Here is a 22963-nt window from a genome sequence, read left to right on the forward strand (position 1 = left end):
AACAGGCTCTCACCATGAACCCTGGCTAACCAGAGCTTGCTATGTAGACCAAGCCGGCCTTGAACTCACAGAAGACCACCTGTTTCTGCCTCCTGAGTGCTGGGACTAAAGGTGTGCACCATTCATCATACCTGGCTCATTTAAGATTTTCAATTTACAGTGGTTTAACTAGTTAGATTATATTTCCCTTCAGTGAACTCAGTAAACTTGAAATACAATTTGCTATTATTAATAAACTTATAGACTTAATACTTTGATTTTGTCAGCTGACATTAAGTATTTATAGTATGATCAGTGGTCTCTGGGCTTTCTGCCTATATCACAATAGATCAGTAAGTAAACAAGCAATATCAAAATGTGTATGAGATGTCACAGGCCACACTAATACCCTGAGAATGATGAACTGGAAAATGGGGCAGATCTGAAATATGCATTTTTATAAGCATTGTGCTTGGTAAGTTTTGACTTTAAATGTAATCCTTTATAGAATTATTTATTTATACAGGAGTCAAAACACACATATTAAACACATGCCCAATCATTGGAGCCCTGAGTTAGAAAATGTTAGGTAGATGTTAGTTATGTCTGGCTTCATGGACAGAGAAAAGTATAACTAGGAACTCAAACCCCTTGACCCTTGACTCATCCAAGAAGCATTTCGTGGTGGACCTTTATATGGCCACTGTAGGTCAGCTGTGTTCAATGAGAATCATTTAATGACAAAACAAGCAGAGAAGAGATGGGGGTACAAGATTTAAAGCACTCTGCACATATGCCTGCCACCAGTCAGTCTATTAAAGGAAGAAAGCATAAATTTCTTCATCTTGTAAGGTGGAAGCAATGAATTCCTCCCAGTCTCTTGTTTCTGCCTTAAGGACTGAAGTTATTTGTCATTTAAGCTGAAAGTCACAGATAAGTTCATGACTTTTACCCCTTGTCTCGAATGTAGGCCAGCACTAGATAAGTCTGAGTTGTAAAAAGTGAGAATCAAATCCAAAAGATAAAACTCTACATGGTAACTGATAAATAAACAGAAGTACTGAATCTCTGAGTTCAAGGACAGCCTGGTCTACAGAGTGAGTTCCAGGACAGCCAGGGCTACACAGAGAAACCCTGTCTTGGAAAAAACAACAACAATAAGCAAGTCAATTATCAAATCTAGGACACTTGATAGAAGGCTTTCCAAGGGCGGAGCGCCGTCCTCCTCTGACACAGCTCGGTTAGCTCAGTCTTTTGCACATAGTTTATAAGGACAAGTCAATGGATGTTTGGAGAACTTGAAGCACAATAGAACAAATGTATAAAGAAACCATCTTCAAGGTGACCTAGTTCCTTCCAGCTGCTCTGTAGCCTTATACCTACCCATTTGTCGCCTCCCTTGGGGCTTCTGACGCCAACCACTAGTCCACACTTTCACACCCATCATAAGATCCAGCAGAGCCCCCACACGGATTAAATTCTGGACTCAGGCAAACCAGTTAGGTGATGAACAAACTGTGATGGTTGTGGATACCCTCTGTCTTACAGCAGGCCTGGCCAGGTGGGGCCCAACAGATCCTGCTTCCTCCAGCATGGCAGCAGCTGACTGGTGTGGCCACCCATACATCTGTACAGCACGCAACAGTGATTCCTGAGACCATGGCAGGCACTCAGCAACTGGCTGACTGGAGGTAAACAGTAAATCCTTCTGGGCCAAGCAGTGTTCTGGGATGAGAGTTGTGTTTCTGACAGAGAATACCATGTGAGCTATGACCACTGTGTAAAGGGAGATGGCTTAAACAGTATGCCAAGACACCCAAAATTCAGTTTGATTAATTAACAATTAGCTGTCATTTTCTATCCAAAACTCAGTTACATCTTTTAAACACCAGTGTAATTCAGAAACCCAGCTAGGTTTTTTTCAGAATTAAGTTCCTTTCAGAAAGCAAACATTTGTCACCAGTGAAGGAATACAGAAGAGAGTCCCTAAAGCCCTAAGCAATTCTAGAAAGTGTTTTCATGAAGTTTTGAGACATAGGTGCCTGTCTGTCTGAGCTCCCCGGGGAAAGCTTAACAAATCAGATGTATTTGGAAGGCTGAGTTTCAGCATGTTTATTTAGTGGGCCTTTTCAGTTAACAGCCTGTCTCGTGAATGAAGTTCGCCCTCCACAGACCCCAGGGACTCCAGCCACCACCTGCAAGCACCCTGCATCTGTCTCCAAACTGCCCATGCACCTCACCAGCTTCCTCATGGACACCTGCTCTGCTGTTTTCATAGCACTTGTCATCTTCCACTGGCCCTCATCCCAACACTGTCAAGTGCACATCCCAAGGAGTGCCCTCTTTGACCAGTAGAGAGCCATATGACAACCCTCCAGCTGTCCCCAGCGCTGTGGCCCCTGTGGGATGTACCTCCTTCTGCAGAAAGTACTTCCTGCTACCCTCTGATAGTCTGCTTACCACCCTGAGAGCCTCCTAGTTCTTTTTCAGAATATAGAGTTCTTGGGTTCAGTGTGGCAGTATATATCTGAAATCTCAACACATTGACTGAGGTAGAGGGATCAAAGTTTCAGACCAGTCTGAGTTATATAGTGAAACTCCATCTAAATAACCAAATAACTCACTCTGAGGACAAGGTAGGCAAGTGGCTAAATAGTTCGCTGAATCTGGTGTCTAGTGCAGCTTTCTCCTTCTCTATGTAAAACTACTTTCTGTCTAGTAACTGGAGGAGGATCCATGATTGTCCCCACGGCTGTGCTCTGCGTTTCAGTGGAAGCAGTTTCAAACCAGGCAAAACTGGTTTCCAGTCTGGCTGTGCAAGACCTGAGGCAGGTTATTTAACTTTTATGGCTTCAGTTTGTTTTTCAATAAAGTGGGGCCATGATGTTTATCTCTCAGGATTGTGGGGTAGGGGATAGAGGGCTATCAATTAAAATGGAGCAGAAAGCACTTGGCCTGTCTGTAACATGCCATGTAGCCATGCCTGGACATAACAGAATAAGCTTGGCATCCTCCCTTCACGCAATCATGGCAGCTCACACTCCAGGATTGCCTGTCTTCCTCGAGCTCATTAGGAGTAGCAGCCAAGTGGAAAGCTATGTGACCCGATGCCGGGCCCTCCAGCCCCTGTGTGGCCTATGTGGGTTCCCACCCTCCCCGTGCCCCTGAGAGACCTTGCTGCAGCATCTTTTCCTTCGTCTTTGGCAGTTAGAGCTCACTTCATCTCAGCAGTATCTGCTCCCCTATTCATGCATCTTCTTTGCTCTGGCTTCTTCTTTCTCTCTTCCATCTCCATGTTCTCCCAGTCTCTGCATCTCATTCTGGGTCAAAGAGCATCTGTAACCGTGACTAGAAAACAAAAGAGGAGCATCAGTGCCACCCTGGTTTCCAAGGAAAAGGGCCCATTTTTGGGGAAATAAACTGCAGAAAGTCAGCACCATGTCCCTTTCCAGATTCCATACACATGTCTCAGAGACCATCAAAACCACTATGAAGTGTTTGGTTTTTTTCTCCTATTTATCCTTTCAAGTTACAAAGATGGAATTTGATGTTTTTTTTTTAAAGTTCAAATAAATACTTCTTTAGCTTTTAATTTTATTACATGTTAAATGGGCTTTTACAGACAAATCTTTGAATTAATCACCACTTTAAACATTTCTGTTGGAAAACAAGGCTTTTTAAAGAGCCATCCAACCTAAATAGTAAGACTTTAAAATGTAACCCATTTCCAGGATGCAAGCTGCCGCCATATTTCTATGAGCATATGTATGACTATTATTAATTTTGATTTAATACAAACTCTATACAAGTCTAGTCACCCTTCAGTTAATCTAATTGTTCATTCAGCAAGCGTGTAATTAACTGATCAGCTGCTACATGCCTGAGCATTGTGTTAGCTACTGAGGGAATTCAAAAGAATGTTAATGATTCCTAACGCCAGAAACATATGGCTCCCAGTCGCCAAAGTTTGTTTTTCACATTAACTACAATTTCCTCATTAATAAAATGGCATATCTAAGACATCCTGCCTACCTCACAATGCAGAATAAGAGAACCCATTGAGGTTGCTTTGTAAATTCTAAAACAAAATGTGCAAACTCTAAAACAAAAGGTATGTGTTATTGTTCAGCATAATCATCTGTTCAGGGATTTTACAGGTTTTATCCCACACCTCCAGAGCTTAAAAACTGACTCTACACACTTGACATTCTTTCCCCTTGAAAGTCTTGGTTCTAACTAATCAACAGTCCTCCTACTTTAACACAGGCCTTCCATTCTACAGTTCTGCAGAGGGAGCTTCATCTTATTAAAGAGTTCAGTTCTATAAAACCACTAAGGGGCCTTATGTTCCCTTTTCTCTTTCAGGAACACACATGCTCATGGAAGCCATTACAATCCCATCATGCAGCAACCTGCACTCTTGACTGGTCATGTGACCCTTCCAGCTGCCCAGCCCTTAAATGTGGGTGTAGCCCATGTGATGAGGCAACAACCAACTAGTACCACCTCTTCCAGGAAGAGTAAGCAACACCAGTCATCTGTGAGGTAGGTGATGAGAGCCAGCAAGAAACTCCAGAAGACTGAAATGCTAAACATCACTTGGAAGTAGGGCTTGGCAGTGCTCTGCCCTGGAGTGGTGCAGGGATCAGCTCTCCCTACAAGAGCTGGGAACACCTTACAGCACATGGAACACTCTGGATTTGCTAAAAGCACTCTCTCTGGGCTCTGTGCAAATGCAACCCTGCCTCTTGACTCTTCCTAGTTCCTGTCCCTCTGGCACTCTAAGGTAGAGGCCTAGAGTCTTGGTGCACCCAGTGTGTTGAGTGCTTCAGTCATTTTTGTCAAAGAAAAAGTAGGAAAGCACAGTAAGGAAGATTTTATTTGAGACCACAGGGCTGTATGTGGGCTCAGCTCTGCACATAGCATTAGCATTGAGAATTTGTACCCAGGGAGTCGTGTCTAGGCCATGTAGGGAAAATAACAAATAGGAGACAACAGAAACTGGAAGATTGTAGCTAAACAATCCTAACAGGATTCTCTGAAGGTGATTAGCCATCACCTAAGGGACAGTGGAGGTAGAGGAATCTAATCAGACATTAGGTCTAGTATTCTAGATATCAAGAGATGGGAGAGTGTCCTCTAGCTAAAATGAATTAGCAAGGTTCTTACCTAAAACTAGATTTTATTAAAAAGTGCACAATTGAGCCTATAAAAAGGTTCAAAGTTCTGCCTTAATTTGGCCACAGACTCTGTCATCTTTTCTAGAAATAGCAGGCCTCTGAAGTTTTCATTTGATTACAAATTATCAAGATATCTTTTAAAAAATCACTAGAAAATATACTTATTTTGAAATTTCAGGTTAGAAACATTAACATTAACTTAAAAATAAGCTCTATAGCTATTGAGATAGATCTAGATCATGAAACTACAGAATTGCTCTCACATGAACACATTCGGCTAATTGCTTAAATATACCTTTGGCAATTCCCAAATACTAAAAGTAGGCTGCTAATCTTTCCCATGTTCCTGAACTCTTAAGCCATCAAGATTGACACAAGGCTTCGTGTTATGTGTCCCCCTGACAAAGGCAAACACAGAGATGAGAGATAAATTAGCAGTACCAGGGTCTGGCCATGAAGAAGGGAATTCCTGGGAACATGTATCAGGGATGTGGTGAAAGAGGTCCGTACCTGTGGTATGGGTGGAGTTTGTAACTATATAGTAGTAACTCATCAAAGACTTTGTGGAGTTTGTAACTATATATTAGTTAGTAACTCATCAAACAAAATTTTAGGGTATATAGTATCAACTATATGGTTCAATAAACCTGGCTTTTTAAAATAGATGTTTCTAGACTTCACTCTAAACAACAAGAGCAAAACCCACAACCTATAGGTGGTCAAATAGATTTAGATCATGCAAGTACAGAATTGCTCATTGCTCCCACAACGTGTGATTTAGATGCACATATTTATTTGGGAGAGATTGAACAAGGGAAATCTGGTACATAAAATTCCTAGTTGTTCTAATGTGCTTTTCTGTTTCTGTGATTTAAAAAAAAAAGACTCTGGCCAAAAACAACTTGGGAAGGAAAGAGTTTATTTTATCTTATAGGTCATGGCCCGTTATCCAGGAAATCCAAGGCAGAAACTGAAGTAGAGACCATGGATGAACGCTGCTTACTGGCTTGCTCCCCAGCTCATGCTTAACTAATTACCTTTCTTTTACAGTGCAGGGTCATTACGCTGTACCATCCACAGCCTCTTAAGTCAGTTAGCAATCAATCAAGAAAATTCCCCCACAGACACACCCACAGGCTAGTCTGATGGGCAGGGTTTTTTTTTTTTTTTTAGGTTCCTCTTCTCAGATATGTCAAGTTTATCCATCACACTAGTGATTTTTTTCTTCTTCTTCCAAATGCTAGAAGTTAGATCTGCCTTCTTTCATTCTTATTCAAAAATTAATTCAAGGGCTAACTCCCCTCAAGTTGGCATCCTTCTTCATACTTCCTTGTTACTGTATTTCTGATAAAACAAAGAAATTATGCTTATATCATTGGCAGCTTCCCATAATGCTTTTGTGTGGCAGCCCTATGACAGCATACCAATGTCATGGAGAAACAGCAGAAGCCACTGCTGTGGTTTCCATGCTCCATCAGGTTCAGCCTGGTGCCTTGGGTGCTCATCACACAGAACCGAGCTTAGCAATCTGTGGCCACCCTGCTGAATAGGTGTAGTCAGGACCCTTAGGCCTGCTACCACTCCAGCAGTTCACTCCCTGTCTTCTCACCGCCCAGCTGCTTCATGTGGACACACTATGTGCAAGGCAAATCCATAGAGTCACAGTGCAAACCATCTCCTTCCTTCTTCCTGCTTTCATTATTGTTTTTGAGACAGTCTCACTTTGTATCCCTGGATGGCCTGGAACTCAGTATTTAGAAGAGTCCTGGCTTCAGATTCACATAGAACCACCTGCCTCTGCCTGCTGGGTGCTGGGTTAAAGGCGTGCACCACCACATATAGTACATTTGCTTCTTTTAAAGACCAGTCACTAGCAAAATTGTGAGAAACACACAAGACGTTCCCTGTGGAGTAATGCAGGAGATATGCTTTTTCTTAGCAGTGCCAAGTGCACATCTTGTAAGTGCTAGAACTCTGAACACTGTAACACACCATAACAGATTCAACAGGGAATGATCTTACTGGAGAATCAGCTATCAGCTCCAGAGGAGTTTACCAGGGTAGCTACAAACTCAAGCTCACCTTTACTAAGTTATTTTTATGTTACTTCTACCTCTCTACTTAAGAGGTGCTAGATTCTCTAAGGACATACCCAAGATTTATTCTCTCTTGACTTTAGTCATTACTGCATGGGCACTAACCAGGACCAGCAAAGGGTTTGACGGGAGGAAAAGAAGGTAATTGTTCCCTATAGTTACCAGAACTTAATATAGAATTTCAGGTCAATCAATCCAAATTTAAAAGTTTCTTTTGGTGGGCTAGAGAGATGGCTCACTGATGAAGAGCACTGCCTGTTCTAGAGGACCCAGGTTTGATTCCCAAACCCCCATGGTAGCTCACAGTCATCTGTAACTCTGGTCCTAGGGGACTTGACACCTTCTTCCTAACATCCTAGGGCACCAGGGTGCACTACATGCAGGCAAAACACTCATACACATGAAATAATGACTAAATCTAAAACTAATAAATAATTTTAAAAGAGTTAAACTGTGTATGCTAAAATAGTCAGATTTGGCTTGTCCATGTTTTTAAAAGTCCCTTTTAAAGCATACCTTCTTCCTCTTGCATTTCTCCCAATTTTTTATTGCAGTACAAATTAACTTAGCTCACGTCAAGATGAAAAAATTGTTTTTCTTTGTTTTGTTTTTCATTGTACATTCCCAAATCTGAATAGCTATTGCTTTTCTATAAGAGAAATAAGGGAAAGCTGAGCCAAGGGGCTGTGGAGATCACTCCATCTGTAAATGGTTTCTTCTACACAAGCATAAAAACTGAAGTTTACTTGCATAAAAAGCTAAGCAAGGCAGTACACACCTGTAATTTGAATGTAATTTGAATTTGCAGAGGCAAGCAGATCCTGGGGAGCTTGGGCAACCAGCTAAATCAATGTGCTCTAGTCAGGGAACAGTCTTGTCTCAAAAAACAAGAACAGCTCTTAAGGAACATATACCTGAGGCTGACCTCTAGCATGCGCACGCATACACATGTGAGAGCACACACACACACCCCTGAGGCTATGTCCATTAGGTCTAGAAACTCTCACAAGTATCTTAAGGTAGCAGTGTGGTGTTGTGGGAAATATTTTTTAAAAAATGGCACTATCCCATGCTACTCTCACCACCTCCTTGGCTAGCCGAAGTCTTTCCAGCTCTGGTTCGCCTGCCTCAGAGCTGTTTGTACCTTCCCTGCCATCCACCCCCTGCAGCTATTTGTCACAAATACCCTCAACCCAATAAATTAAAACTTTTAAAGCTTATAATTAAGTCAGTTTTATATATCAATAAGTTCTCAATTTACAAGACGTCCACACAATAATTTTAGAGCCAATTAGTAATGATATAAGTTGCCTACCTACATTTAAACAAGTTATCTCAATCACTCTATCCTTTTATGATATTTATAGCTACCTGTGGCTATTTAAAGCCACACAGAATCTGGATCATCTTTTTCTTCTTCTATTTTACTTCCTTCTCCAATTATGACCATTTCTAAATTCCCTAGAAAGGCAACCTTAGATAAGCATCTCCAGCCCTCCAAGCCCAGGGAACTGGGATGACAACTCTTCATAACTTCTTCCAGCTGAATATGGGCGTTGAGATATCTTTGAAAGGGGGGAAGGGTAGAGAAAATGGAGGAGTTGGTTAACCTTAAGAAGGCCACACCAACAATTGTTATAGTCTCTGATGTCTGTGTCCTGACTGGATCTGGCTGAAAGTTCAAGACATCAGGAGTTAAAGCAGGTCAGTTCAGCATGTCTGACGATGAGACTCACCAAGGCTGTATATTCTGTAATATACAAAATTATACAAAATCTCAAAACAAAATTTTAGTATCATCAAGATAATTTTTTTTTCTGGAATCTATCTAGTCCTCTGGGGGGTCTCCCTTCGTCATATCTGATCCATGTAACTCTGGAAGATGTATAGACACTAATCACCTTATCTAAAAATGCAAAGACAAAACCTTCCTCCCAAATCAGCATATCTTTGAGAGGGTAACCAGAAAAACCTTATTTTTACCTCTCTCCCAGAGGAATAATATAACCTCAAAACTCAAAAACACACCCATTTTGAAAATTAAAACAATCTAAAACAAATGAAGTAAACTAAAATATTGTATTGCTTATTCTTAGGCTTTTTCTATTTTGTCATGTAGAATAATAACCCAAAATTCCTGTGGAGCCCACGTTAGAGAATATGCTAGTTATCTTGAAGACCTTATTATACCATCTTTAAAACAATTGATTCACACTTCTGTCTATACCTGCTTATAAGCAGGCAACTTGTCAAACCAGGATTTAAACCCAAAATTCCCATGGATTCCACACTAGACAGAATTTGAATATCCTGTAAGACTTATTAGAGACTTATTAATATATCTTTATACTATCTTTAAAGCAATTACTTCAAACTTTCACTAATATCTGTCTATAGGAAGCAGGTAGTTTTTACTTGTTTAGCTCTGCCTAGAGCAGCCATCCTGCTATACCATCTATCTGTTAAGTTCTCTACCTGGAGCCACAGACTTGTATTAATTAATATCTGTCCATATCAGGTGATTAGCACTGCTCTCTCTACTAGGAGTCAGTGACTAATTTTCCCTATCCTAGTTCCAAACCTTGGGGGAAATTTCTCATATGATCAGACAAAATCTGTATATGAATCTATCCTAAAAGAAAAAAATCCCAATTTTATAAATTCACAGTTAAATCAATATCTGCCCCATGATGTAGGCTCCATGCTAGACCATCTAATTCAATCCCAGCTCAGAAGAAGTGGAGGCCAGTAATTAAATAATAAACCAACCATCGGGAAATTTTCACCACTCCTAAAACAAGATTCAAATACCATTGAGGGAGGACTAGGTAAAGCCAAAGGCTGGGCTTTAACCCTGAAGAGTATCTTATGCAGCTGGACCTGACAGCTAAAACCCTTATCAGGACAGCTATCCCTAGAAGACCAGCTCTCAAAAACAGGTATATGGACCCAAACCAGAATCCAGAGAAGGCCCAGCTGAGTCTCTAACCTCAGGTCCTGAATGGAGGCCTCTAGAGGCACTATATTTTCTGTCACAGAGGGAGGTCAACTGGCATGGGTTTCAGGTTTTTTCCTTTGGAAGTGTGGGGCCCCTTAGATGGAGGTGGAGGGCCAGACCTTCCTTGTAAATAAGTATTGTTTTGTCATTACAGAAATGTCTCCACCTGTGAGGTGACCTCTTCACAGGCTATCAGCTCCCCTCAGCGGTCCAAGCGTGTCAAGGAGAACACTCCCCCACGGTGTGCCATGGTACACAGCAGCCCAGCTTGCAGCACCTCAGTCACCTGTGGGTGGGGTGATGTGGCCTCCAGCACCACCCGGGAGCGACAGCGGCAGACGATTGTCATCCCTGACACCCCGAGCCCCACAGTCAGTGTCATCACCATCAGCAGTGACACAGATGAAGAGGAAGAACAGAAGCATGCCCCCACCAGGTGAGGCTGTGCACCTAGACTCTCGGGAAGGAGCAGACGGTCACCCTGTCAGTCCTTACATTTTCATTTTCCCATATGCTTGGATCCTAAACTTATTTCATGAGAGTGGCAAGCAGCTTTGCCATACTTGTTCAAAACCAAAATCATTTTGAGTGGGTTTGGCCTTAAAAAATATAGTCCCTAAACATTTAGGAACATGAGACTATAAAAACTGGGCTCCCAATCCCAATTTAGATTAACACTTATAAGCTTAAGCCTCCGGCAGTTGAACTTATTCCCAGCTGGTCAGGATGTCTCTCTAACATTGCCTTGGCTCACTCAGAATTTGAAGTAATTGTCCAATTAATCAGAAATTTCCCTATGTCTGATTAACCCAATCCCTCAAACTGCCAGTCGGTGGTGCACCCAGAGAGCAGTACTGTTTATTCCAAAGCAGCAGTAACTCATCTTACTCTGCGTGTGCTTCCTGGGTTGAGGGAAGAAATATTTATTATATTTTCAAGTGTACTAACTCTGGCACCACAGCCTCCTTTCTACACTTTGCAACCAGACTCAGCACCATGTGCCTTCTTCTTAGGCTGCCCGCTCAGGTGGCGCAGACAGATGTGCACTGACCTCCTGAGCCTCTAGGATGTTAGGCCTCACAGAATCCACAGTCTCACAACCATTCCCCGCCAGGACCTTTGCAACAGGAATGAAGCCAGGAAAGGGAGCCTGCCACCCCAAGCCAGAGCTTCCAGTCACCATAGTATCTCCCACAACTGGCTGCAGAGTTCCTTGTTCATAATTAGGCCCAAATTGTTGGTTCCTGATTAGATGTAATGCTGTTAATTATTAATCACTAATGTTTCTGACGAGATAATAAATTTTCAGCTTGCAGCCATTACAAAATGTTCAGCTAAAGCACAGTTTCACCATAGCCATTCCTACAGCGTGCAGCCCGTCCACCTTCCCAGTGAAGGTTAGGAGTCTGAGTTTTCACCAGTAGGACTACTATGTGTGTCCTTTTTCCTGTTGAGTGGCTCAGTATGATTATCAGTATAATTTGATATTACACTGTTGTGTTTCTGTTCCTGCCATTTGCTAGGTATCTGAGGGGACAATTGGTGAGAGCAGGCACTCGGGTTTGTACCCTAATATTACTTCACATGCTTCTGCTTGTTCCAAGACTGGCCTCACTTTGCATTGTGACTATAGCCCCAGAACTGAGTTAGTGTTCCATCCGTGCAATCCTGAGAATCCTGAGGGCTTGGTGTCCTTCCAGAGAGGAAGATTCTTCCTACCCCAGACTGCCCCCTGGCTTGGGGAAGCCTGTGTGTATGTTTGTAGCACTGGCATAAGAAAAGCTGAGCAGTCTTGAGCACAGCTGGAGAAATGCAAAAGCAATTTAAAGACCCAGCTGTCTTCTAGATTGCAATGTCACTTTTGAAGTCCAGGATCTGAATTGACAGCAGTTCTGAACATGAGTGCTCGGAAGAGGCTTGAATAGAGGGAGCAGCACAGGATGCCGAGCGCCATCTCTGCAACGGCCAGAGAACCAGTAGGGCTGAAAGCAGAAGGAAGTGGAGCATGGAACTGTGTCCCTGGGAGGAAGCCTAACTGAAACGCAGGGCAGCTTGTGAGAATGGTGATGGAAATGACTCAGAGGCTCAGAGTAAAGGTGGACAACAGCCTAAGGGTGGGTGACATGGGAGGAACCACAAACTGAACACAGGGGCATGGTATGGTAGGAAGTATAGGGGACTACACTGCAGACTGAAGCCACAGAGCAATGGTGAAGGGCCTCAGTACCCACTGTTGTGACAGGGAGCTTGCAGTAGTGATACTGACTGCAGAGATATGTGATTGTTGCCTTAGAAAATGGTTTGGTACCCAAGAAGATAAGAAAATCTACCTGAAGTCAGTAGCTCTTAATAGAGAAAGCACTGTGTAACTGTATCACATAGCTGTGATTGTATTTAACAACTAGAAAGTAAAGGAACTTGGGATTACCGTGTTCCTGGAAATTGTAATTACCATGAAATTTACCCCAGTGACTGTTTACTGCCCCACCATTGTAAGACAATATGTCTGTAACTTCAAGTAGTACACAAATAAGGGGACAGTCTCTCTTCTTGAGGTTTGCAGATAATAAGCGTGACAAGACACGTACAAATCACTCTGACAGGAAGTAGAGCATCTCCAGAGGAGCTAGCCAAGTCTCAGGAGAGTTGCAGATTTAAGTGAGGTGACTGATGTGGCAGAGTGCCAAAGGAGGGCAAACAAGGAAGTGTCCCAGTGGCTAAGCTTATCCAAGAGGAGGAGGACTGTTGCAGGAAAGGGCTGTGTGCATAGGAATGGCTTCTGAGGCATTTCCCCTTGATGGGGATGAGGGATTGCTCTGAGAAGCTCAAGGAAAAGCATCAGGCCTAGAAAACCAAGACTATACTATTTGCACCTAAACTTGGCCATGGGCTCCACAGCTGGACAGCATCCCCTATTCTCCCTCTTTCTGTTCGAGCATTGGAGATACTCTGTCCTTGTATCAGTTACTTTTTTACTATGATAAAATACCATGGCCAAGGCAACTTACAGATGAGTTTATTTGGGGCTTATGGTTCTAGAGGGTTAGAATCCAGGTGGCACAGCTGAATTAGTAAGCAACAGGAACAGCTGAGAGACGGCGTCTCAAACCAAAAGGGGAGACAAGAGCACTAACCTATCATCCCAGTCTTCTGAGAGCTCAGCTCCTTCCTCCAGTGACACACTTCCTCCATCAAGGTCTCACCTCCTTGTTCTCCGCAGACAGACAACTGAGGATCAAGTATGCATATGCCCAAGACTTACTGGGGACATCTCATTCAAACCACCAGTCTCTAACTCTGGTCATCCTTGTCACCAAACCACATTTCTCCTGGGAAGTGAACATCTTGATTGTTCTGTCTGAATTCCCTACTTGCTACTTACCCCAAATCTAGCATTTGTAGTGCCCAGTGTGATCCTCAAATGCTGGCTGTTTCCCTAGTATGGCTCAGCCTCTGCACAACAGCTAAAGAGTCAAGGGTCAAGGACACTCACAGGGTAACAGCCTGACCACAGAGTGTCTTTTAGCAACATGAGATAAATGGTAAACCACATTTTTAGGCCTTATTGACAATGTCACTCAATCTCCAAGACTAGATGACATTGCCTAGACTTGTTAAAAGAATATCAAAGGAAGACCTTGACCACAAATATAAGTACTGTTAGTGGCCAGGCAGGAGAATTCCACAGCATGTAGAGACCTGGGGCGGGAATCGTAGCCAACCTGCACATGGTTTATCACAGTTTGCTTGTCACTTTTTATTCCCATTCAATAAATGAGGAAACTAAGGCCCAAGAAAGCCAAGTGATGAGGCCAGATTAATAAAGGCTCAAGGAAGGAAATTGGGATTCATTCCAGATGTGCTACACCATTGATGAAATTTTAATATTAATCATTGACAAAATAACTGACTTCTCTTTAGTCATTAACTTTACAGTTACTGAGTCGCTCCTTCGCCTTCTGTAACCAATCCCATGCTATCATCCAGTAAGTTCAGGGAGCTGTGGCAGGGCCAAGAGGAGTTTCGACATGGGTACCAGGTACTCTAGAGGGCTGCGGCAGTCTTGGGAGAGGGGCAGAAGTTTAAAATTTGCCATTGTTGCGTAACATTTTAATAAATGAGTTTTCTCTATTTCAGTAGTTCACTAATAGACGAGGGGACTCTTCTAATCATGGCTAGAGACTAGGCATAGAAACAGAAAGGCTAGACAATAAGCACTGTCTCCCATATTCCAGAGTCACGTAGAGCCTGCTTTATTTTAAGTGTTTTTGACAAGGGAAGCATTTGATTATCGCTGTCTTCTTTAAGATGGAATCTTGTTGATCAATGTTTACAAAGATGTATCAGATCCTCATACCTAACTCACCATATGCAAACACTGTCTTAGAGAAGCCATGGCGTGCAAACGCCTGTCATAAGGAAAACATTTAGGTGTGTGATCAAGTGGTTCATTAGCTGATCAGACAGGACTTTTTCTCCAGGGTCCATCAGTCCCATGCCCATCGCTGACTCACTGAATGTCCATCTCTTGTAGAGAAGTTGGGCCACAGGGCACATCTACATTCCACTCTTCACAATACACAAGCAGCTCCCTGAGGGCTGGTCAGCCCATGTTGCCAATAGGGTCAACTCTAAGAAAATGGGTTCATAAATATCACAGGAGGTTTTAGATAAGAAAGCAATTTGCTAAGTCACTCTTAAAATGTTTGTATATATTTTTTAATGGAGGGCTAGGTCTGTAGTTCAGTTGCTTACCCAGAATACATGAGGCTCTGGATTTAGGTCCCACCCCAAAAAAGAGTTGACACAAGATATTTTGCTTCTTTATACTAAATTTAAAAGGTGGTAACATTATTCCAGATAAGTAATAGTCAGAAACTTACAAACTATTGTTCAACAGACTTCTGCCTGAAAAATGAACAACCAGAGAAAGAAAAACAACACTCATTTATTATTTCCTGAGCAAAAAAGTCAACCTAAATTGGAATTTCTTTGCATTGACACCTACAACAATGTAAACTCACTGCCCTCCTGTACTGGTTAAGAACCCCCATACAACCAGCATCAGAATGCACTCCTGGACCAATGACTACCAACAAAGAAATCAGACTCACAGTGCCATGTAAGGGGCGTTTGTTTTAAGCTATAACCCATGCCTAAGTTGAAAACTGTTTCAGTTGTGACTCAGCCCCAGCAGTGGAAGCTGTACACTCAGCCGTCCTCACTGCAGCTTCATCACAGGCTTGCATTCAAACAGGTCAGGATGGAGTGCGGAAGCGCAGGGACTGTATTCCCAAAAGGCAACACTGCAACCTGTCTGTCCCCAACAGCTTATCCTGTGCTCTACAGCCACACTGATGTGTGGTAACCTCCTGTTACTCATCACTTTCCATAGGTGGGGCTGGGGGCACCAGAGAGGGGTTGGATCTGGCCTGGCAGGGCAGTGCTCAATGCATGGGCGTAATGTGTTGGTAACCCAAGGCAGCTGAGTCAGACTGGGCTAGGAAGAGATAACTGAACTCCTGAAGAAAGGGGAAGGAAAACCAGCACCTCCTTCCAGGCCCATTTCTGATGTCCTACAAAGTAGTCATGTGAAGGCTGACCTTAATATAGACACACAAGCTTCTTATTTAATCTTCTTATTTATAGGTGTAAATAAGCAGATAATATCATTTGAGTAAAATATATGGACCATATTAAAATAAAGTTGTGGGGAATGGAAAATAGTTTTGTTGGTAAAGTGCTTGCCATGCAAGCATAAGGACCTGACTATGAACCCCAAAACACACATGAAAAATTTGAGCATGGTAGTGCATGCTTGTAATGGCAGCCCTGGGATTACAAAGACAGGCAGATTCCCTGAGACACAGTGGCTGGCTGACCTAGTTTAGCCTACTTGGCAAGCTCCAAGCCAGTGAGAAACCTTGTCTGAAAAGAAGATGGACATCTGTGGAATGACACCTGGGGTGACCTCTGACCTCCATGCCTAGGCATACACACACAAACACATGCACACAAACAGTAAACAAATTTAAGGTATCTTTTCTCATTCTAATAGATAAATTACAAGCTATATAACATCAGAAGGAGGACTGTGGTCTGCAGGCTCTGCTTCTTATCCTTCTCAGTAGGAGCAGGTTACAAGAAATCACTAGTATTTCTGGTTGGGAGACAAAGCAATAAGGTTGGCTGAACCCTCATGTCTTATTTCCTTCAGCTGAGAAACTCACTGTAAAAACCACCCCATCCCCCCCACCCCCCCAAAAGCCACTCTTAACAAATGGGCCCTGGAGACACCAGAAGGGAGAGTCTGCCTCATTTTACCATTGTAGTGTTTGCTAGGAACGTCTCTGGGGAAGCAGAGGGCTGTGTAGCATAGTGATGAAGACTGCAGGTGGTGCGACCTAGGGCAAGCAAAGTACTGAAGCCCTCCTTATCTGTAGTCATTGTCTGTGAGAGGAAAGTAATCATTTTCTTCACTGTGTAGTCTTGTTCTAAGGACTGAAGGAAATCACACAAATACAGCACTTTGAAGGGTATTTGATATGTGTCCAGTATGTGCAATCAGTGTTGGAATGGAAGAGTAGGGTTTTGGTTTTTGTTTTCACATATGGTATTTTCTCTGAAGTCAGGGGAGATAAAGGAGTCCCGGGAAGTTTATTGGAGGAGATGAGTTTTGACCTTGGTCTTGAGGATGGAATTGACTGAGATCAGAACTACATTCCAGACAGGACCCTACAGGGATGGGTGGGGTCAGAGGCTTTCACCTGCCCCTCTGCCTGCCTTTCCTCTGCAGCTCATTCCTATACTTCTTAGCTCCTTATTTCCCTTCATCATTTTAAAATGATGAAAATCATCTATTGCCATGACAACACAATGGAGTCTCGAGCTCTTGCAGCTTTGCTTCTTACTCAGAAGTGGTGTCTGTCAAGGCCATTTGAGCAAATATGTCTCATTCCCCTCCTATCGCTGTCTCTCTCTTCCATTAACCAGCTCAGAATGGGACTGATAAACTCTCAATAATAATTAGAGACAATGGTGGAATGAGTCCCCATAGTACTGACATGTATGAGCCTGAAGAACCAGCAGTGCCAATCTCAGACGTGTGCTTGGTTTTAAAGGAGTCATTTAGCAGCTCCCCATTGTTCTCTAATCTGGATAGTGTATTTACCTAGCGCACAGGTATTTCTAGCAATAGACAAGAATAGAAACAGAGCTATCAAACTAATTCATCTTTCCCAAACCTGTCAGATATAAATCCAAAGAGATACAATGTTAAGCTGCTTTGTGATTTTGCTTGTTAACCATGGGACGTCCCAGCTACAGAGAAAGGGATGAGCCTTGTGCAGAGTTTGGGGAGCTTTTCTCCCCACCCCCTTCACAGATAACAAGACACTGACATGTAGCACTCACTCACAGCCTGGCCTCCAGCTTCCATAGGACTCTGCAGAAAGAAAGCCTTTCTTCAATGGCAGTGTGCTAGTTTTTGAGGTACTGTATTGTGCCTTCAGAAAGTTCCAGCAGTTAGGAAATTTTATCTGCATTAAACTGGAGCTTCTTCACAATTTGCAAATATGAGTTACAAATTCCAAATGAGCACAATTTAAATTGTGTCTGAGGTCAGATTACAGTTTGGTCAAAATTAGTATTGTGTGTTATTGCTTTGCTTGCTCGAGTTCTAAATAATCGATAGCCTAAGGGAGGGAGGCTCAGCAGGAAATGCCAGGACTCCGTGTATGTATAAGTTCCCCTCACTGAGATTTGTCTTCTCTTGACATGAACAGTAGATTGGATTTTATCTTGAATGTCTTTAATAATAAATCTCTGTGAAATATTCAAAATGGGCCCTCATGCTGCAGGTAATCTCTCCCACTTCCCCTAATGGGTTCAGAGTGGGTGGTGCAGGGCCATGGTTGCCCAGGGCCTCACCTGGAAAGGGACAGCAGAGCCAGAACTAGAACACCATTTCCAGGGACATACTGGGAGCCAACCTCTGTCTTCATGCAGTCCTCCGCCTACAGATCATGCCCCTACAGCAGAACATATCCTCATTTCAGGAAACTGTAAAGGAAGCCACTGTGTTCAGGCTATTTAATCGAGTACAAGTGACAGAAGCCTTGAGTGAAGAACAGAGTGGCATGCCTTCTACATCCCCTTGGGAACTTGCCTGGAATAAATTCCCAGCTCCATCCCTGGTCCCAGAAGCACTTTGTATTTATGCAGGTGAGAGGGATACCCCCAGCAACAGGACATCAAACAATTCTGTTTCAAGACCAGTGGCTTCCTTTGACTAGTCCCAGCACAGGAAAGCACAGCAGGGCCTCCTCACTCCCCAGCTTCCCACACAGCCCCCACATCCCCATTGCTTTTTTCTGCTTTCCAGGTTCAGGAACTTTTCCCTAGGGACTCACTCTCTAATTCTTGGGACAGATCTCAGTTACCTGTGGCCCCTGAGATCTGCTGAGGCAGTGCTCCTTCACAACCCAAGGCTGTATTGTGGGAGCTTTTTATTGTGAATAAACCCATGGGCTTTTAAAATTAGCAATAATTCATATATTACACAGTTCACCAATTTACTGCATACAGTTCACTGGAGAGATTCCACATTAGTTTTTTTAATTATGGTAAAGCATGAAATTTGCAATTTTAACCATTCAGGGGCACCTGAATAAATAATTGTCACCATTATTTATTCTAAAAATTTCCTGCCATTCCAACCCAATATTCTGTACCCACTAAATAATTTTATATTTTTCTCTGCCTACCCTATTCCTCAGATCTCTGGTATCTATAACCTATTTCCTTTTTGTATGTGTTTGCCTATTCTACATGTTTCTTGTGTTGACTCATGCAGAATTTGTGTCTGGCTTATTTTATGTCATGCGTAAGGTTCATTCATGTAAGAACTTTACTCAAGGGTTTGGAGAGATGGTTGGAGAGTGCATAATGCCCTTCAGTGGACCTAGGTTCTATTCCCAGAACCCATAAACTGCCTGTAACTCCAGTTCAAGGGCATCCTGACATCTCTGGCTTCTGCAGGAACTTGCATACATGTACACATACACACATACTCAAGCACATGTGCACACACACACACACACACACACACACACACACACATTTTTTTTAAATTAAGTAAATACGAAGGAAGAGCTGTAAATCTATGTGACTAGTTCATTCCTTGCCTTCTTTTGGGTTCTTAACAGTTGTTATCTGGAAGGCTCATTTGACAGTTCCTCATGGAAGGCTTTGTGACATTCATTATTCTAACTGGTTATTTTAAAGCTTTTACTGTTTAACTTGTCATGTTGTTATACAGTCTCCCACTGAGCCTTTCATCTTCGAGGACAGAGGCGTGTCTCCATTCTTTGTGCAGATATTCCCTGTGGCACTGACTGTAGATCGCCAAGATTCCAAACTAATGACTTGTCTCTTTTTTTCCTATCAATCTCCTGGCTTAGCACAGACTAGAGAAGAAGATTCTTTAGTAAGTCCTTCCCTCATAAAATTCGCTGTGCTTGGTAAGGTTTTGTGTGGAGCTGCTTTCCCATGTTATATAAGAATACAAGTTGAATATCCTCTATCCAAAAGGCTTGACTTGAGACGATAGGTGTGGTGGTGCACTCAGGAGGCAGAGGCAGGCGGATCTCTGAATTTGAGGCTAGTCTAGACTACATAATGGAATTCTGTCTTTAATACGGCTTAGATCAGGGCCTGCACAGGTCTAAACTAGATGGCATCCCAGCACCAAGAGGGGAAGTGGACCCAAGACCCTGTCCCTAACTCAGAAGCTATTTTCAAGTGATAACCACTCAGGAATAATTAGTTCTCCAGTGGAATCCCACTAGTGTGCAAACCACATGTATGGGCAGGCCCCGTGCCCAGCACAAGACGGCCAACACAAAGTAAACTTAGTGGCATTTTTAGAGGACTTTTGTTTCCTAGTGATTTGTCTGGGCATTTTATATATATATTTTATAAGTCATTTGCTTATATATTGTGGTTTCTGACTTTGTGGTTTTGTAGGATTTCTCTGTGTGGGTGTGGGAGTGTCTGCATCTACATTCACCTCTCTCCTTTTCTGCTTGTTTGTTTTGTCCAATTCTGATCTGTTTGTATGTTTTTGTGGGGGCGGGGGGGTCGTGGTGGGTGTGTGTGTGTGTGTGTGTGTGTGTGTGTGTGTGTGTGTGTGTGTGTGTGTGTGTGTAAAATGAGAGAGAAAGAAAGGGTATGGATTGAGGTAGGGAGGATCTGGAAGAAGTTGAGGAAGGAGAAACCATGACCAGAATACATTATATGAAAAAAATCTGTTCTTAATAAAAATTTAATTTTTAAAGGCTTCAAACCAAAAATGTTTTGAATTTCAGATTTTCCCATATACATATCTCCTGAAGGAAATCTTACACAGTTAATTTTAGTAGGCCTGCTTTTTGACCACAGCCTGTCATATCAGGTCAGACATGGGACTTCGCACTAATGCTACCATGCATTACTCAAAGAGTCTTAGACTTGGGGCATTGGAGTTTGGGGTTAGGGAAGCTCCTCCCATGTGATAATAGAGACCCTTTACCCATGCGCTGCTTGTCATGTGCTATTATTGTCATATGTATTATTTCCTCACCTCATCCTGAGAGCAGCCTATGATACGGGCTCTGTCCTTACCCATATTATCATTGTGTAGACAGCCAGTTCCCAAGGCCCTATCATCAGCGCACACTAAGGTTAAACATCTGGCTGGAGTCTCACATTCTAACCCACAGGCCCAGCTAGGATCTTCTGCCCTAAATCAGCAAGAATAGAGAGCCTGGACACTACAGGAATGGTCCAGCCCTGGCATCACTAGTGCTGACTATCAGGAGCAGGGGCCAGGTCCCCCAGACCTTTCACCTGACTGCCTTTCCAGCCTCTGGAGGTCCACAGCCCTGCTGACCTTCTCCTGGCCTTCTGCTGAGCTGCCCTTGGAAATGCCCACTTCCCCACACTCCCTCGAGTGATTAAAAAAAAAAAAAAAAAAAAAACCAAACAAACAAAAATCCTCATCTTGGAAAGAGCCTGGCCTGGGTCTGTGGCATTAGGTAACACTCCTGGGACAGGAGGACCATTAGAAACCCCATCAGGTTCTATAAATACTAGATTTTCCCCATATCAGATTAGCTGGAAAGTGGCCATCTTGCCTAGGCAATTGTTATTTCTTAAAAATATATGATCAGTGTACAAAAATAGATGGACATCCATTTTTAAAACCTTACATAATACACGGTAACTTCCACATCTGTCATTCCAGCAGCCTGTCACCAAGCCACAGGCAGATAGAACTGGTTCCCAGAGTAAGCACAGGAGCATAAAGCTCTATGAAAAGCAAGTGCTAGCCAAGAGCCATTCCAAGCTAGCTCTTCCCTGTTTCTAGGTAAAGTTCTAGTTAGAAATGAAGACCAGGGTTTAGGAGCCACTCCCTGGTATCATTAGCACACAGGAGACTTGCCTTTAGAGCTCAGAACATTACTGTCTCCTGACCTTGGCCCAAGGGATGGGAACTCTGCAAGAAGGCCAGGTCATCCCTAAAAATGAGTGCCCAGAGGTCCTGGATGGCCTGAACATAATCACTCAAATTCAACCCAATTTCTGTTTCTCAGCATTTCTGAATGATGATGTCTCCAGACCCTCATTCATCCTCTGTCCCTCCAGCAGCATCCTGAATCACTGGACACCTCTTCCCTTCCTGCTTACACTCTGTGATTCTCATAGTCCCAGAGCCCAGACTCAGGGCCATTCCCTCCAATTCCAGTTCATCACCTGCCTGATTCATTTAGTCGGACTCCTGTTCTAGTGGTCGGAGGGATTGGCACCCAGCTCCACTGACTCTGCCACATGGGGACAGCCAAGATCCACCGTTGGTTGCCTCATACATTAGCTTCCAGAAGCATCAGTGTGCCCAGGCCTGGCCCAGCCTGCTCTGCCTGTCTTCCCATGTACTCTGGTGCAGGGCCCAACCAAGGGCTTTTTCCAGAACATGCTCTCTCACCTCACAGCCAGCCTGCTATTCTAACCTCTCCCTTTAACTTTGCAGCACAGTCTCCAAGCAAAGAAAAAATGTCATCAGCTGTGTCACAGTCCACGATTCTCCCTACTCGGACTCCTCCAGCAACACCAGCCCCTACTCAGTGCAGCAGCGCACAGGACACAACGGCACCAACACCTTGGACACCAAGGGAAGCCTAGAGAATCACTGCACCGGCAACCCCCGCACCATCATCGTGCCCCCACTGAAGACCCAAGCCAGTGAAATGTTGGTAGAATGTGACAGCCTAGGGCCAGGTAACCTGGGCCCACAGCAGGCCCATGGCATTTCTCGGCTCTTCCCTTTTTCTGCTATTAGAGATATGAGTACTAGTGAAACAGAGCGCACCTAGTTATTTCAGGTCGTCTGCATTGGACACTTGATTCTGTTCAAGCAGCCACAGTGGAATTCTGCGTATATCATACATCATCATCATATTCTATGTAGAATATTTTCCTTTTGAAATTCTGAAAACACTACTGTCCTCTAAGTGGCTCTGCTTCTGTCATGGTAGATAATAAACAATGGAAGCACCCCAGTTTCTTATCAACTGGTTTGGACATTCCTGACATCTTTCTAGGGTAGAGCAAGTATCTGGTAAGGAAGCACTTGATCTGACCTTGCCATGTGAGGGCCATGGACCCTTTATCAG

At 43.2% G+C, this 22963-nt stretch overlaps 1 protein-coding gene across 4 annotated transcripts in view; it reads left to right on the forward strand.

The window, feature by feature from the left end:
• The window catches only part of Hipk2 (homeodomain interacting protein kinase 2), a 178599-nt gene that overhangs the window by 149782 nt on the left and 5854 nt on the right, over positions 1–22963 (forward strand). For 2 of the 4 annotated variants that reach the window (XM_034519023.2, XM_034519021.2), the window contains exons 10-13: positions 1528–1670; positions 4345–4524; positions 10408–10689; positions 22321–22568. In XM_034519023.2, coding sequence (XP_034374914.1) covers positions 1528–1670; positions 4345–4524; positions 10408–10689; positions 22321–22568 — 853 coding nt within the window. The remainder of the gene's footprint in view (positions 1–1527; positions 1671–4344; positions 4525–10407; positions 10690–22320; positions 22569–22963) is intronic. The other 2 variants (XM_034519022.2, XM_034519024.2) reach the window with 1 other exon arrangement.

This window comes from Arvicanthis niloticus, chromosome 15, assembly GCF_011762505.2.
Source record: "Arvicanthis niloticus isolate mArvNil1 chromosome 15, mArvNil1.pat.X, whole genome shotgun sequence".
Classification (NCBI taxonomy): domain Eukaryota; kingdom Metazoa; phylum Chordata; class Mammalia; order Rodentia; family Muridae; genus Arvicanthis; species Arvicanthis niloticus.